Below are 17,754 nucleotides of genomic sequence, written 5' to 3'. Positions count from 1 at the left end.
TCTGTCAATTTGGTTTACAGTAGCTAGCTACATCCTTTTCAAAGAAACACATTCCATACATCTTTAAAATAGAGTTTTGAATGACGTTTTTATTGCTCAGCCTTTAATTTGCGGTAATTACTTTTATTTTTGATAAGTCGCCCAACTTGCGCTTTTTTGATGGACCCCAACAGCCGCGAGTAATCGAGGTGATGGTGCACTTTTGTGTGGACGTACATACATCCTACTCTCACTGCTGTAAAAAGTTAGCCTACTGTATACAAATAAACTTGGTATTAACATGAACATGGCTTCAGTGTAACAAGTAATCAATATGCGAGGTAATGACAAAGACGTTCAAAAACAACACAAAGTCATAGGTTTACGTTTCTGGCAGACAATGTTCCCAACGAGCTGCATCCAGGTTCCAGCTGAGCTCGGCTCGCCTAGTCTTGTTTTCAACTACATTTAAGTTCCCTGTTATAAAAGTGGTCACCAACCTTTTCGAGCCCAAGAGCACTTTTTAATTCCAAACGTAAGCCGAGAGCTACCACCCTGATATCTTCCAAAAAAAACACTGAGGAGGGTCATATTTATTATTTTTTGCAATTTCTGTTAAAGACTGAATGTACAAGAAATAAATATACACAAAGAGAGGCAGTTGTGCAACTTTTTCTATTCAATGACAATATTCAAATTAATATCAATTCATATTTACAATGCAAAATATGTAGCTTCTCAGTTCCACATCATGTTCTGCAGAGGAGCTGCTACTGCAGCACAATGTTTTACATATAGGCTTTGATTTGAATATGGCCACAAATATGATTATTGCCTTGTATGAAAGAAGTCCCTTGTACTCAGATAAATACCAGTACTACACAGTATGAAGCCGCATCTTCCGCTCCCGCAAATATTTCACAATAAAAAAACCTTTTTAAACAAGGGAATGGATATCATTAACAAACTCTGGAGTGATTTTATTTTGAAAAGGCTTACAGAAAGTGTTGCAACCATTTGTTTGTGACATAAATTCATCAGATAAACATTAAAACTCAGGTGAAAGATAATTTTCTCTGTTTATTCTGCTGTGAACCAAAATGTTTATCTGTCTATGACACAAATGTATTTACATCACTTTCCGAACCCGTTTCAAAGTAAAAGCACTCCAGCTTTTCACTTTCTGAATCCACTGATTTGTTCCAACGGGGCTTTGATTGTTATCCACAGACCGGAAGATGCTCGTCTTCAGACCGGAGAGTCCTGACATCTAGTCTCCTACATAATCCGACTTGTATTGAAGGAAATGCAGGAGATAAACCAGCAGCTCAGACGCCAGTAGCAGACACACAGCGCGTGTGAACAACAGACAACCGACACACAGACAACCGACACACAGACAACCGACACACAGCTGATCTGCGGCGCGACGACAGCCAGTGAGTCCAGAGGGCACCGTGTTGGCTACCCCCGTGTTATAAGCTAACATTTGCAAAAAAAGTGTAAATTTCCAAAATTCCCGAGCTTAACTTCCCATGGAGTTTCCGGAAATTTCCCGCCCCTTTGCAACCCTACTTGTGACCAATAAAGTTGTCGGCCAGTCGACACAGGAAATCACCTTTTAAGCATAATTTAAATCATTCTGAATAAATAATGAAAAGTTCTGTTTAAACTTGTTTTGACATCGAATCTTAAATATTCTACAATACAATAAAACAACTGTTCAAATTAGTATATTAGGAAATATCTTTAGTAATTCAGTTTACATCTGCTTGAGGTTTCGATGGTTCAACATCTGGTTTCTCTGAGCAACAATCAAATCCAACAAATTCAGTGTTGAGTCCGAACTTCATTCAGTAAAGTCTTATTTTAATGAGGTGCAAAACAAACACACACGACTGTACAGGTACAACAAGAGGCAGGTGAACATACCAAGAAACAAATCAGTCCCACCGGTCGTAACATGTTCATGTGAAGCTTTGATACGATGCTGCAAACAGTAGGACGTTGAACTCTTCATCACATTTCATGTACACACAGTAAACTTCTGGGCGGCTGCTGCAGCAGATGGAAGGCGTGAGGACAGGACGTCTGTATCGCTGAGGGACGGTCGGAACACGTGAGCGGGACATGCTACACTGCAGCTTTCTGACTGCGCTCGATGGCCATCTTCTCCAGACGCTCCGTGTAGAATCCATTGAAATCCAGCCTGTGGGACATTTACATATCAGTGAGTCTCTTTATCGTGGACACAAGGGAAGGTGCGTTTTATAGATATAGATATAGACGGAGCAACAGAGTTCCTGTAAAGTGTATTTACTTTCACTGTAGAATCGATTGTGGATATTTTGCCTTTAGATTCAATTGAAAGAATGATCCCTCAAGCTGCATGAAGGGAGTTTTTTGGCCATGTGGGGGCGCAAAACACAATATATGACAGATTTTTACGTTTTTTATCAAGTGTTAAACTACAGAAACTCTCCATCTTCTCTGTTTGTACAGAGTGGAGGATCCTCCCTCATTTAGGATCTTTGGCTGCGCACTTTAATCAGACGACATTCAAGTTTAATGTCGCCTTGTTATCGAGTTACTCACAGAATTAACATTGATTAGTGTCAAGTGATATGATCTGCTGCTGCCAACGTTACCATATCTATGATCACGTGGAGCTGATAAGAAAAAAGATGGAAGTATTTTGTTGCGTGTAAAACTTAAACTAAAGTAGAACTTCCCAAGATGCTGCATATTCTTTAATGCATTAAAATGAGGTGTGCGGTTTCTCTCTGACCTGTAGATGATGCTGATCATGCTGTGTTCACAGTCGTTGGTGCTGTAGATGCTCAGCTTGTCCAGCAGGTCGAGCAGCAACGTGCTGAAGTTACTGTCAAACTTGCTGATGGTTGCTTCGAAGCCTGCGTCGGACTGGAGGGCGTCGACGTGCTCGGCTAAAAGCTGAAGCAGCAAATGAAGACAAATGAAACGTTAAAATATTCAGACGCCTTCGCTTATGTTGCTGCTTTATGCTGAAATAAAAACTAGTTTCCCCCCAGCAATCTAAACTCAATTCCCCATAAACACAAAGTAGCTGCTTTAGAAATTCATTGAAAAAGGAGAAACTGAAATATGTTTAGTAAAATACCTTCGTGGTCACTCGCTTCTTCTCTGCCTCCTCAGCGGGGGTGCTCTGAGTCGCCGGCCTGTCCCTGGTCTCTTGATGTTCTAACCTCATGCTCTGAGTGAACCGCTGCACAACAAGACAAGCAGCTGGTTCGATGTACAGGTTTTATATTACATATTTATAAAAATCTAGTTTAAAGAACACAGACATCATAAGTTAATCTCTTCTTCATCATCCTCAGGTCAACTCACCTGCATGCAGTTTGTGAACATGACGCAGACAGACATGAGTTTGGAGAAGATGCGGAGCAGCTCGGGGTTGGTGAGCATGCAGTCCTTCAGGCAGTTGTCCAGGAAGCTGGTGTGATGGCAGAGCACGTCATCGATGTTTGACGCCTGGAGGAGGAGAACGTTTTTCTGTAAGTGTCCCGACAACAAACTGAAAACCAAGTCACGAGAGACAGGAGATCATTCGCTTCCACTCACAGTTTTCAGGTTGGTCTCCATGATGTGCCAGGTGGGCTCCATTACCTCAAACATCATGTAGTACTGGATGTTCTGCACAAAGTTCAACATCCGCTGGCGAAGAGCAAATGCAGTAGAAATCCTGCAAACAGGCAGTTTGAACAAAGAGCATGAGGACGTTTGGCTTGATGAGATATTTTTTTTTTTTTTTGGTAAAGTTCCATTAGAAACTCACCATTTGGCCGACTGTAACGCGTACTTCCTGAAATCCTTGTTGCTGATCCAAACATTGCACAGCAGCCTCTCCACATGTTTACAATAAAAGATGTGTCTGAATAACATCTGGTACCTCGTCAGAGCTTTCCTGCAAAATTAATACACTTTCATTAACATTGTGAAGCCATTTTTGAATTTCACGTGGTTGAGTCGCAGCTGAAGTGACAGAAACCTTAAGATAAAATCTGTACAAACCTGTTGATGATGAGCGAGAGCGGCCACTTGACAATATAGTCGAAGGAGAAGGCCTCCAGGCCGCTCAGGCCCGCGTCCGTCGAGTCGGCATTGATGATGGACCTTTCTTGTTTGGTCTCGATGGCCAACACCCGCAGCAGCTGCGTGATGACATCATGAGGCATTAAGTCGATCTGTGGAAAGAGGAAACCCGAACGTTAGGAGAGGCGCAAATAATGAACAGCATCATGAGAGAAGTAACTTTGACAAATTAATGTATAATTTAGAAAGAGAATGTAATTTGGTCGAATCACCAAATCGGATTATAGCAGCTTTCATTGTTCTACTGAACATTGTAGGTACAGATTCATTATTTACAATCCCGTCCGTCTAACTCTGACCAATGAAATGAACATAAACCCCAGAAGACTTCACCCACCTTGAGGTCGTCTTTGAAGGGGTCCGTGTTGGCCGTGCTCATCCTCAGAGCGAGCTCCAGCAGGGCCTCGAGCCGCGGGGGGACGATGTCGTCCACCGGCTTCTTCAGCTCCTCCTCCGTCAGGTCCATGAAGTGCACGAAGAAGTCGCCTTTGTCCATCAAGAAGTAGTGCTTGATGGATCTGAGTGAAAACAACACAGCCACAGTTTTACAGTCACAGCAGAGCTTTCAGACATGGACAGAGGGGCTAAAGGTGAGTGAAATGTGAAAATGTCAGAGTGTGAGAATAAAGCAGCATCTTTTCCTCTCGCTCATCTTTCCTGTAACTCCACCGGGGAAAAAACGAACATTTAGACTTTACCTCAGTCGTGAAACCAGCTCCTTCTCTTCCATGAGGAAGTCCAGCAGGACCTTGCTGGCGTAGTTGTAAGCTTTCTCGATCTGCTCCACGTACGCCCTCTCCTTCAGCGTGTACAGGACCTCCTTCGCATCAGGACACGTCACGTCGCGGCCGCACTCGCGCACCACGTTCAGATACTTTCCTAAAATATAAATCAGAGAACGGAGACGATAAATAAACCCTTTTAGTCTAAGAAGGACCCTTCAGGGTTCTCTTTGTTTTGTGTACTTTTGTTTACCTGTGCTTAATATTTTGTCTGCCATTTTCTGTAGAAAGGAGGGAATGCGATGCTGGACGATGGTGTATCTCTGATCCCAGTACTTGTCGTTGTAGTCCTCCTGAATCTTCTCTTTCTGCAGCTCGTGTTCTTCCACCATGAACTCACTGCGAGCACAAAAACACAGATGAGACAGATTTCAAATCAAACAGAAACAAAAGGCAGCGTGAACTTTTGAGCTTTTAGTTTGTATTGTGGGGTTTAGCTGCACCTGTACGGGTCCTTGATGATGCCTCTGTAGACCCACTTCTCCAGTATCTCAAAGTAAGGAACGCTGGCTGCTTTCGTGAGGTAGAGACACAGCTCCTGAGCCTGGCTGTCTCCGGTGAAGTTGAAGGTTCGGTCGTGGAGGAGGCTCAGTGTCAAGCCGCCCATACACTCTCCTTTATCCACCGAGGACGCTGTGAAAATAATAGAAGAAGGTTATTTCATATTTCTGAAATACTGAGCGATAAATAGTTTTTAATACACTGATGAAAAAACAAGTTTGCGTTCTAATGTCTGACATTCATCTCTCTCATCCTGGTTCAGACTGTCCCCCAGTGGTGAGAATGAGCAGCTGCTGTTCACCAACAAGGACTAAATATACACGTATGTTCATCAGCCAATATTAACGTGCAAAACAGGTCGGGTTTCACAGAAATCTTTAAAATAACCTCTAAAAAAATATAAAATAAGAGTCTCTCGAGTGTTTTTGCATTTTAGTCAAGATGAAATTAACCATCAAAATGAAAGAAATGCTTTATCTGCTGATAAGAAATACTTTGGATGTTAAAAAAATGATTTCTTCTTTTCCACATGCGCTTCATAGCCCATGTGGGTTCATATTGAACCTGGTTAGAAATGTCTGCTCTCATGTTCACTGTCCTACCGATACAGGCCAGAATCTCCATGGTTCTCATGGTGGGCTGGATGTAGAACCAGAGCTTCTGCAGGGACAGCAGGCCCTGCCGCTGGAGATGCTCCAGCTGAGTGACCAGAATCAGATACTCCTTCATCAGGGTCCTCATCGCCGCTGTCAGGGCGTGGTTCACCTGGCCGTACTCAAAGGACGACTTCTCCTCGATGAACCTGAAGCACAAATACGGCGCCATTCAACACTTCTTCTTCTCCTGCGACAGACACTGAAGACGAAGTAGAGCCTGAGCGACTCACCGGGTTATTGTGGAGTAATACGATGCGACTGGTAATATTCGGTTAACCAGCTCTTTGATGGACATGTCCAGTGTCGAGTCGACAATGAAGGAGCGGTTCTGCCTCCCCAGCACAGGCTGAGCTGTAATGTCCCGCCCATCAACTCCAATCAGGACAAACAGCAGATCCTCCACCAGAGCTAGTTCCTGAGTGGCCATGGGCAGGGTACCTGACGGCAGATTATTAAAACCATTATCAACACCAGTAACATCGATAACAAAGATTTGATGGAATCTGTTCCAGAAAGCTGTTGAACAAACTCTGTATTTAAGCTGAGCAGAGCAGAGATGAATCTGAAGCTTTGAAATGGATTTACCGATGGGCACCGGAGGATCTCCTGGCGGCGTGGGGCTGATGATGAAGTCTCCGAGCAGAGCAGGACGGTCGTACACCCAGTTAGGAAACACTGGGTTGGGCTGGGTGGGGTTCTTCTTGTTGTGCTTGTCCCTCAGCATCTTCCGTGTGACTTCCGCAGGCTGCAGGCAACCATCACAAAGACAGATGTGTTCATTACAAGCAGCACTTCAATGTGTTTAACCTCTTGTTTTCAACCCGACCCTCGGACAGTGTGGATCTGGCTCAGACTTGCTCACCAGAGGAGCGGTGGAGCTGGCCGTCACGTTGCCGAGCTTCTTTCGCAGCTCGTCCAGTTCCTGCATGGACATCTTGGTGCTGGTCTGAGGCAGAGAGTAACTGGTGGTGGTGGTTGACGTCGTGTTTGCTGAGGACTCCGCCCTCTCTTTGGCATTCTGCTGCAGTGACTGGAGCATCTGGGTACAGAGAGCATTCATAAAGACGTGATCATCTTTCATATGAAAACACAAATGGGTAAAATGGATAAATGCAAAAATCAAGTAACAACAGACAAAACCATGTAATGATCAGCTTGTTAAGGATTTGTTACCTCTTTATCCTCACAGAATTTGGAGAGCAGATAAACCAAAGGGTCGAGAATACGGACATTTTTGGACTTGAGCTCCTCATACTTCCTCAAGAAGTCCTCGGGGGTTTTAGAGAACTCTGCTAATTTGACCTGAAGAAAAACACAACAGCCGGGAAGAAGACATTTCTACAGTAAGAAACAGATTTACTTTCACAAGAGGGATCACAAATTATTTTTACATCAACATAATATTGTCAAATATGGTTTAAAGTCTCTTAATTTCTGCCCCCTGCAGTTAGAGGCACACATGGCAGCAACAACTCCTGCCAGGGCACCTCCTTCAGTTTTGCCTTTCCATATCTGAAAAGTCTTATTCCAGCATTCATAACTGTGTGTTGCCCACAAGTTGTGTCACCCACCTTGGCACTGTGAGAGGAGACCGTGGTGGTGACATAGGGAGTCCTGTGTTTCTGCAGTAGGTCTATGTAGCCCTCTGCTCCATCACCTCCTCGGACATGAAGCAGGCTGAGCAGCTGGTCCACATCGTGATGGATCCTGTACTCACTCATTACTCCGGCAGCTGAAAGGACAACACAGTTTTAACAGTTAACTTAAAGACTTTTTTCGGCTGCAACAATAACTCGATCAGCAGAAAACGACTCAACAGCAATTTTGATCATTAATTATCTATTTGAGATTATTTTTAAGCACAGCTCCTTATGACTGGTTTCAGTTTCTCAACTGGAGGAGCTCTTCTTTGTCAAACATGTTAATAAACTGAACATCTCTCTCTAGAAGAGTGAGAGGCCGCCTGAAACCTTTCATCCATTAATCTCCATGTGTGCGTTCACAGATTTCTCTACACATTGACATATATAAATACACTTATCTCAATACATATTTGAAGAGATTTTCTTTACACATCTTCAAATCCAAATGCACACACACACAGATTCTGAATGCGTATTTGTACATACTTGCAAAACCGATTATACACAAGCACAGATTCTAACATTTGAACATTTGTTTGTACATATCTTCTAATCTGTCTACACGACTACACACACACACACACACACACACACACACACACACACACACACACACACACACACACACACACACACACTCACAGATACAGTAATGATACTGAAACAGGACAGACAGAATGAATGACACTTGTTAAAGTCTTCTCAGGTCATTTGACTAATTAACTGATGTTTGACTCCTGTGTTGTGGACAGAGTGGAGAAGCTAACACATTAGCCCTGTTAGCTTCTCCTGACAAACACCCTGCACAGGGGAGCTGAGCCCATGACTGTTTGTCTCCACAGGTTCTCTGAGAGGTTGGGGACTCGAACCTTCCTCTCTGCAGCTCACAGCCTCTGCACGTACCGTTATTACATGCTAGCAGGCTAGCTAGCTCCAATGAACACGAGCCTGGAGGATGCTAACTGACAGCTAGCTCACTGTGAAGCGACCGTAAACAGCTGGAATAATGTAAAGAAGGAATCGAACACTTTGTTAAAAGTCAAACTAACGTGTTGTTACTGTACCTGTCAGCCGCGTGCACGACTAAACAACAACAAACAACAACAAACAGCAGCGCGCCCACAACAGGTCAAACTCTTCTTCTTCTTCTTCTTCCCTTACTGTTTCCTCCCCAGCCACAGTGCAACACCGCCCCCACAGGTTCAACACGTCAACTACATCAATTCTTTAATACATTAAAACTTCATTAGTCAATCAATCAATCAAATTTATTTGTATATCCCTTATTCATAAATCACAATTTGTCTCATAGGGCTTTAACAAGGTGTGACTCTGTCCTTAACCCTCAGGGGTTAGGGTTAGGGGTTACTCGTTTTCCACCACAGAGAGAACCACACATTATTCTGAGAAAAATAAATAAATATATCTTTATATTTCATATAACTGTGTTAAATATGTGACCATTTTTATATAGTTAGATTTTTTTTTCTGCAATAATCCCTGATTTACAGTACGTTGTTGGCTAGAGACACAGAAGAAGAAAATGCAAGTACAATTTAAAGCTGATTAAAATAATTTATGATGTTTTCAAACAAAAATTATGTAAGAAAAATACTGTAGCTCCAGCTACTGTAGGGATTTAAAATTATTATTATGTGTGCAGTAATGTAATGCATGCACATATATTATTATTCCCCATACTTCTTATTATCGTCAATATTTCATCTCTCTCTCTCTCTCTCTCTCTCTCTCTCTCAAACTGAAACAGGCTCTGGACCCTGCAGGAAGCAGTTCATATTATCATATTATTATAATTATATTAGTATTATTAAAGTAAGTTGTTATTATTATATTATTATTATTATATTGGTAGTAGTAGGCACATTTTATACATATATAGCTTTAATTTTCAACTGTTACTCAGACAAATCAATTTATTTTACAGACATCATCTGCAGAGGATCATTTCAGAAATGTAATGTCAAAATGAACTTATTAATAAAGCAGACTAACTTTCTTCCCACTCCCCATCCCACATGTTCAGATAGTTTCAGATAAATAAAAATAATTGAGTCTCGGGGAGCTTTTATTTCGAAAAACCATGACACGGCGGAAGTAAACAATAATCACGTTACAACCCGGAAGTGTTGTGTTTCAGTGATTAACGTGTGAAAAGAGCAGAATGATCCATTTCTCGTGTGAAGAAGCGTTAATGGAGAAGCTGCAGACACCGACCAGCCGCTGCTAGTCTCCCCCGCGGCCGAAGCCCCGCAGCCAGAGGCGGTTCCGTGCGAGCAGCGACGCCCCGATGCCCGCGTCCCCGACGGAGACAAATCAGCTCCCTGTGTTTACACCCCGGCGGAGAGCGGCCGTTTCCCCGCAGTGTGTCGTTAGCTAACCGAGCGGCCGCGACTCTTCTCCAGGCGAAGGACGGAAAAACAACATGGCTGAACTGCACGTCGTGGAGCCGAGCGCCACGGGCACCATCGGGCAGCCCGAGCACCGCGGCTCCGTGCGCCTGGCTTCGCCCACTCTCATGGTTCCTCCGCGGGGCAGCCAGCTCAGCCCCGGCGCGGTGTCCGGCGGCGGCAGCGGAGGAGGAGGAGGAGGACGGACGGTGTTCGGGTTCCCGGGGAAGAGCAGCCCCGTGTCCCCGTCCGAACCGGCGGACAAGCCGGGATCCCGGTGGGTCCGGCTGAACGTCGGTGGGACCTACTTCATCACGACCAAACAGACGCTGTGCAGGGACCCGAAATCCTTCCTGTTCCGCCTGTGTCAGGAAGACCCGGACCTGGACTCCGACAAAGTGAGTCTTGTTCTTTACAGAGACTCGAGGAAAAGCCTCTGAAACTAATGTCAACACTTCAACAAGGTACAAACCAGCCTGACTCAACGGCAGGAAGGATATCTCCTGTTATCCCAGGTTTCTATGACAGTAAATGTGTAATTATTTAAAAGAGTCCCACATCTGCAGTCCAGGCTGATGTTAAAACACATGCCAATAACAAATAGATATGTGTATTAATGTATTCATGCACAGACACCAACAAAAACAATATAAACACCAAAATAAATGAAAAACAAGTCGGACTCTTTGGGTTTTTGACAGTAGTTTATTATTTTACTCTCCATGATGGATCCAGTTCTTCAGGCACCTTGTCTGGAGCACAGACCAACCTCTGCTCACATCATGAAATATGCATAAGCTTTTATAATATAAAACATTAACCTTCAAGTTTAAAAATAGAGCAGAGGGATTATTTCAAATAGCAGAGATCATATGAAATGAGTCCGGCTGTCAGGTCGTCATCGATCAGGACTGAAGTGTGTGTGTGATGCAGTGAGGACACACTGACCGGCACCAGAACTTAACCAGAACTAGTTTATTACAGGCAGATACAGAGATCAATATCTGGGACATTTCTGTAGAAGTCTGGTGATTTTTCCCCTTTGACTGGTTATTAAAGGATTGATATTTATGAATGTGATATACACCTCACACACGACAAACTCTCCTGACACGTGTTCACTCTGGTTTGCTGTGTTCCTCCAGGACGGCACAGGAGCCTACCTGATCGACAGGGACCCCACATACTTCGGCCCCATCCTGAATTACCTTCGACACGGAAAACTGATCATGGACAAAAATCTGGCTGAGGAAGGTAAACAAATGTCTCGATTTCCTGCTGTAATCCTCGTGTTGAACAGATGTGTTTCACAAGGGACAGGTTCTGAAAGTGTCTCATGATCTGTGGTTGTGGGCGTTTCAGGGGTTCTGGAGGAAGCGGAGTTCTACAACATCGCGTCCCTGGTGAGGCTGGTTAAAGAGAGGATACGGGACAACGAGAACCGGACGTCTCAGGTACAGAAAACAGAGACAGAAGAGGAACATGTCAGACGACTGAGAATAGAATTGGCAGATGAGTCTGTAAACCTCACTTTCTTCTGTACAAATAAAACCCGAACTAGCTTTTTGTTTGTTCCTGTGTTTGTGTTCAGATTGTTGATGTTGATTTAGTAACAAATTGTGTGTGTTTTGTCTTCGCCGCGTCCCCCAGGGCCCCGTGAAGCATGTGTACCGAGTACTACAGTGCCAAGAGGAGGAACTCACACAGATGGTCTCAACCATGTCGGACGGTTGGAAGTTTGAGCAGGTGCAGGAAGCAAAGCTTTTTTCTTCCTGTTGTCATGTTTTAGTTTAAGCTGTAGATGTGTCACAGCTGCTGATTCAAGCTTCCGTGAGGACGTGGGCCTAAAATATCATGAAATATTAAGACATTTCTAACCGAAAAACAGAGCGATTGGGAGTCGAATCAATTGTTTAATCGTTAAAGATTAAACAAAGAATATAAAGTAAGAAGAAGATAAAAGAAAACGGTAAGAAACAGAAGAGAAATCCATTAGTTGATTGTTTCAGCTGCAGTTTGGTTCATGAACTATTTTGTGCAGGTTTTTGTATCTGCAGCAGAACTCATTGTATGAAGTATGTGTTGTGTTACATGTGCTCAGCAGCTGTTGCTGTTCCTTGTATTGACGTTTTTATTGTCTGTCCTTTGCCGTTGTTCTCGTCCACGTCCTCAGCTCATAAGTATCGGCTCCTCATATAACTACGGCAACGAGGACCAGGCAGAGTTTCTATGTGTAGTTTCCCGGGAACTCAACAACTCCACCAACGGCATCGTCATCGAGCCCACCGAGAAGGCCAAGGTGAGGAGGTCACCCCCCCTGCTCCTTGTTTGTTTGTAAGCAAGATAACAGAAAAACATCCGAACAGATCACCGTGGAACTTAGTGGAAGGATGTGGTGTGGGTCAGGGAAGAGCTGTTGATTGATTAGCATATCTTCCAGACACTGACATGATGTCATATCCAGACGTTTGTGGTTTGAGCAACTTCTCAGTTTCAGTCTTGACGTTCGTCTGACTGAGATCAGGTCACAAACTTTAACCACATCCTCGAAAAAAACACGTTTCTGCAGCTTTTAGCAAAGGAAAGAAAAACTATTGTTGAGTCACAAGTGAACTCGAGTGTTTAAACCGATTCATTTCTCCTCCTCACAGATCCTGCAGGAGCGAGGCTCGCGGATGTGAAGAGACGCGGCTCCTGAGAGAAATATCACCTTATCAACAAAATCAAAACAACAACATAAACCTTTTCTCCATGAGTTTCCCCCAAATCACCTTTCTGCCATCACTAACACCTTCATCATCGTCATCATCTACCCCCTTCTTCCCTCTCCTCTGGTGTGCCTTTCCACAGCGGGGGCCCCCTGACGCCTGCCCTCTCCTGCAGTGCCGCAACTCGACCCTGACTTGTCTTCTCGTTTGTCCTCCTCCGTCGCCGGCTGTGGAGCCCGTTGGGAGGAGTTCAAACGAGATCTCACGTGAGCCGTTGTCCTCATAGCAGCTTTTTGATGGTCAGTGTCATGGCGGCGCAGGCTACGGTGCTGAATGTAGCCTCTTGTTGTTGTGAGTGGATGGAGGCCCAGCACAGAGCTACTACTCATCATCATCATCATCTTCATCGATACTTTCATCAACATCATCGCTGTCGAGACAGGAAGCTCGCTCGCTCTGATACATTTGTCGACTACGAAGAAACCTCCTCAGGACTCTCACAGGACATAAAGGAATGAACACAACTCCACTGACTGAGCCGCTCTCTTTACCCGGATCTGTTAATGGAGCAGAAATCGAACGCCCGCCGTCTCCCAGACTCCTCGGCTGACGTCTGAGGCGAGTCGCGGCACAACAAACCAAGCCGGGTGTTCCAGAGGCGGAGGATAAGACGGAGCAGTCGCAGGAGTCCGATCGCTCCGTTTGCCTGGTGCGGCATTTCCTCTCCGCTCTCTGGTCTTTGGAAGCAGCTGAAACGAGTGACAGGTTCTCCTCTCTCAGACGCCCTGTCTTGAATCGCTGTGGCGACGCCGCTGCACCTTGCTCCTCCTGTCTCCGGTCTATAGGCTCGATCTGGTCTGTTCCCACGGGGAGAAAATTTGGGGAAATTTTAGCGCAAAAAAAACAAAAGACTCAAAAAGACTTCACCTGTGTACAATTTGTCAAGGCATGTGAGGAATCTATATAAATCTATATAGGCTACATGATGAAATTATATGAAAAATTGAATGCAAATGGTGTAATTATTGGTTTCTGTATCATAGTTGTTACATATTTACATATTCTGGTGGGTGAGTTTATTTAAACGATGGAGAGAATATCACTTTTCCTGGAGGTTTCCCAGCCGCTCACATGTGTGTGTGGGTACGTGTGCGCAGTGCCTCTCTGCTTTCTGTCCACGACTGAAATATCACACGTTTCTCAGCTGCACGTTTTCTGTAGTGTTCCTCAAAACAAAAAAGAATTGTCACCCAAGTTTTCTCTTAAATATCCTAAGTTGATCTCTTGCATATCTTAAAATTGTAATTAGGGACAAGGAAAACTACTTCCTGTCGCTGCCATTTGTCCAGACGAGCGCGGCGTGGCAGGGGATCGGACAGTGGCCAGTCTGTATGCTGCCTCAAACCCCTGAAGCCCCCGGCTCATATCCAGTCACTCATCTCCACACCCGGGCGACTGTGTTGTCTTACGTTCTGCAGCACTTGTAGCAACTGTGGCGAAAGCTGAATCGTCCTCCTCGCGCTTACGGCCCCGAGATACCTGAGCTCACGTGGTCACGGAGACGTGCGTCCTGTCAGTGAACCTGTCGGACGGGACGTGTGTGTCCGGCTTTCAGAGGGAAGCCTTTATTTCTGACGTCATGTGATTTATCTCTGCCAGCACATGGCTACTAACATGGCTAAAGTACTTTTCTCTTCAAATACACTTGACATTACGTTGCTGTGTGATGATGCTGCTTTTAAGACTCGTTACAACATCGGACCAACGTGCAAATACAGATTTTTATTGCGAAAATCAATTATCAGTACAAATATATATATACAAATATGTTTTCAAATTAATGCTCAAAAGTATTTATGACTTTTATGCAAGTAATATGGAATCAGATTCAAATTCAGCTTCTGATTCACAGTTTCCAAAACTGGGCTAAAAGAAAGAGCTGAAGCATTGGTTTGTTTTATATTTGTTGATAATTGTATTTGAGGGTTTTATTGTTTTCTAACTTTGTTCACTTATAAATTGAATATATTTGGGTTTTTAGATGTTTGGTCGGACAAGATGAGGCAAGTGAACACGTCTCCTTGATTCTGTTATCGACAAAATAATCAACTTATTAGTTTGGAATCGTTTTTTTCAGCCTTTAGCAGTCAAACCAACTATGTCTGCACCGAGAGATTATTTCCAGTTTTCAATTAATTCATTTCTTATTCTATGAAAACAAACCCGTCTCCTCCTCTCTGAAACCGAGGCGATTCCTTCAAATGGCGCACGACAGAGAAAAGCAGCAGAATCTTACTTTAACAAAAAAACTGCAAACAGTTGAATTAAGAATAAACGTGAGTTGACTGGTGTGAGCGCAGCCTCGTTACACGAGCAACTTAATGCAACGTTTGACTCATATTCACACATATCAGGCTGAAAATGGAAACACCTCATTGTGACCCGTGGTGCAGACCAGACGTTTCATCAGTGCACCTTTCTGCCTGAGGGGCGTCCGGTGTGCACGTGGCCGACACCGATCACTGGCATCGATCACTTTGATACGCCACCTTTTGTACAAAGAGCATATTTGATGCAGTTATGTTATATCAAGCATGAACAAAAAAGAATGTGTTTAATGGGAAAAAAAATGTACCGTTGCTGTTGTCATGCTCAGTCAGGCCTCAGAGCTCAAACTTTGATGTGACTTCTTCTTCGTTGTTTCATTTTTTTTATTTCCCCTCTCGAGTGTGTGTGTGTGTGTGTGTGTGTGTGTCGTGCAGTTTTCTTCTTCTCCGAGTCGTGTGCAGACTGACGTGTTCTGCTGAAAACGCCCAAACGTCTCATCGAGGAGCACTTTGTTCTTCTCCCTTGTGTTTTTCTCTCTGGGCCTTTTGCAAAGCACCTTGGGTGTCGTTTCCCTTCGTCTGTGTCCAGTGTTGTGCCTTTGACCTGTGTTGTGCACAGTTGTTCTCCCCTCTTATCATAAGGTGCCTCGCATACCTTAAAAAAGCCAGGAGGCGCCGACCCGAGGTAAAATGTATGACACGGTTTCTGTCGTTGGTGTTTCAGTGAGAGGCAAAGCCAAACAGTTCCATTATCCCCTGCATCGTTTCAAGTTTGACTCTGTAACTACGAAATGAAAAAGGCGAACATCTGCTTTCTTTGTGCCATCGCATCGAGTTGAATCCGCCCACGATCCCGTAAACTCCCGGAGATTCCGACCTGTGCGTCTCTGCTGTAAACCCCCGGTGGCCGGTTTACAGAACCTGTGAATGGGAGGGAAGCTTTTATCTTAGTAAAACTCCAGCAGTGCACTTGTTATCAGAAATCCATTGATCTATAGACTCCACTTTGTTACTTTGGCTTCACTCTTTCCTCCGGTTGCATGCCGAAGCCACCTCCACCCTCCGACTTTTAGATGTGTGTAATCGAACTTTAAAGCACTTACTGTACCTGTCACCTTTGTGAACCCAGTTTGATCTTAGCGTCGGTTGCGTAGTTCAGTGGCTCCCGACCTTTTTGGTGGGTTCAACTCCTCGAAGAGATCGTTGAGATATGAAGTGAGAGGAAAAACATATTCTGACTTTTTTATTAGCCGTGCTGTCTGTCGGCCCACCTCTTGGGTCCGATCTCGGAATTCGTGGTCCCATAGGTTGAACCTTACTGACTGAACTAATGACATGACTTTTAATATCACTTGTTAATTTGCAGTTGTTACACAGCAACTCTCACTGGCAGCGTTGCTGAAAACTCTTTTCTTGTGATTTATCACATGATTTAACTTCTTTGGGAATAAAGTGGAACAGTGGAAAATAAGTCCCTGTCTCCTTGAACTGGTTACACCTGGTAAATATATGCAACTTGTGATGACGCCTTTGATTCAAAGCCTAAAAGGTTGGGTCCCACTGACGCAGCTGAACTTTTTAGTGCGGTTATCGTAATAGCAACCATTTTTTTTAAACAAGAAAAGAACTTTTGATTATTAGTTTTTACTTTCACCTGCACTAGCTAGACGACAGATGATGTGCAATGTTAACAAATCTGCAAAAAATTATACATACATATATATATATATATATAAATATAAATATATCTGTTGTTTGGGCACGTGAAAACATGAGAGCATGTTGTTCTAGAGATTACGATGTTGTGTGCTGGATTTTGTCCGACCTCTGTGGTAGTGCAAAGTGTACGTGATGCATGGTGTGGGGGGGGGGGCAGAGGGACGGCATGGCTCTGTGGTTCGTAGGTGTAGATTTCTTGTGTGGAACAGTTTGTCGACAACATTTTTCTCTATTCACATGTTCCGTTTTCTTTGTCTTTTGTATCTTTGACGCGTCGGCTCAACCTAACGGTAGATAAAGAATAGCTAGCTTCGAAGACAAACTAACCAATCAGATCGCCTCTCCCGCCTCTCCCCCACCTGGGTTTATATAGCATTTACGTGACCCCCCCGCAGGTCAACTCACAGAAAGAAAGGTTTCTTTACTTCATGGGTCATTTTGCCAGTTAATCTGTAAACACCTGCATGCGTTTGTGGGACATGCACACTTGTACTCTCATTTAGACGTACTCTGAAATGTCACCTATTTACACTTTTGTGTTCATTTATCAGCAGTATTGATGTCAAATGTGAATATCGTCAGCGGAGACTGTGGGAAAAATGTTCGGAAGCTGACAAAAACGTTTTGTCCGATTTTTGTTTATTTCACTTTTATTTATTTTGTATTTTTTGAATTTTGTCTACCGATGTTGTTTCTTTACATGTAACGATTTTGACAGAAGCCGGTCTGGTTTTTAATCATAAAATGTGTCTGTGTTTTAAAATGTGGTTGTTTGTCCGTTCTGTTTAGTGTGGAGTTAAAATGATGAAACAAGATGAACAGAGTGAAGTTCTTCCACTCAGAACGTGCAGCTACTTTACCGACGGTAGTTATTTAAATATATTTTTTTATTGCTCA

General features: G+C 43.8%; 2 protein-coding genes across 2 annotated transcripts; one reads left to right on the top strand and one right to left on the bottom strand.

Moving 5' to 3' along the window:
- Positions 1–1,827: 1,827 nt before the first annotated feature.
- tubgcp2 (tubulin, gamma complex associated protein 2) lies at positions 1,828–8,874 on the bottom strand. Its single transcript, XM_035146533.2, has 18 exons — positions 8,760–8,874; positions 7,624–7,784; positions 7,226–7,354; positions 6,915–7,091; positions 6,638–6,797; positions 6,283–6,490; positions 5,999–6,198; positions 5,339–5,528; positions 5,089–5,234; positions 4,812–4,992; positions 4,451–4,631; positions 4,033–4,205; positions 3,797–3,925; positions 3,583–3,703; positions 3,349–3,492; positions 3,119–3,223; positions 2,768–2,931; positions 1,828–2,188 (listed from the first exon to the last, which is right to left on the bottom strand). Exons 2-18 carry the CDS (start codon positions 7,771–7,773, stop codon positions 2,113–2,115), a joined length of 2,634 nt encoding a protein of 877 aa, XP_035002424.1. The 5' UTR covers positions 7,774–7,784; positions 8,760–8,874; the 3' UTR covers positions 1,828–2,112.
- An 895-nt stretch (positions 8,875–9,769) lies between these two features.
- On the top strand, positions 9,770–17,620 carry kctd2 (potassium channel tetramerization domain containing 2). Its single transcript, XM_035144891.2, has 6 exons — positions 9,770–10,501; positions 11,249–11,357; positions 11,466–11,557; positions 11,754–11,849; positions 12,277–12,402; positions 12,755–17,620. The coding sequence occupies exons 1-6, from the start codon at positions 10,139–10,141 to the stop codon at positions 12,782–12,784; spliced, it is 816 nt and encodes a 271-aa protein (XP_035000782.1). The 5' UTR covers positions 9,770–10,138; the 3' UTR covers positions 12,785–17,620.
- The last annotated feature ends 134 nt before the right edge of the window (positions 17,621–17,754 follow it).

Source organism: Hippoglossus stenolepis, chromosome 21 (assembly GCF_022539355.2).
Source record: "Hippoglossus stenolepis isolate QCI-W04-F060 chromosome 21, HSTE1.2, whole genome shotgun sequence".
NCBI lineage: Eukaryota > Metazoa > Chordata > Actinopteri > Pleuronectiformes > Pleuronectidae > Hippoglossus > Hippoglossus stenolepis.
The sequence above is the reverse complement of the archived record's forward strand: the minus strand, read 5'-3'. Positions and strand labels throughout refer to the sequence as shown.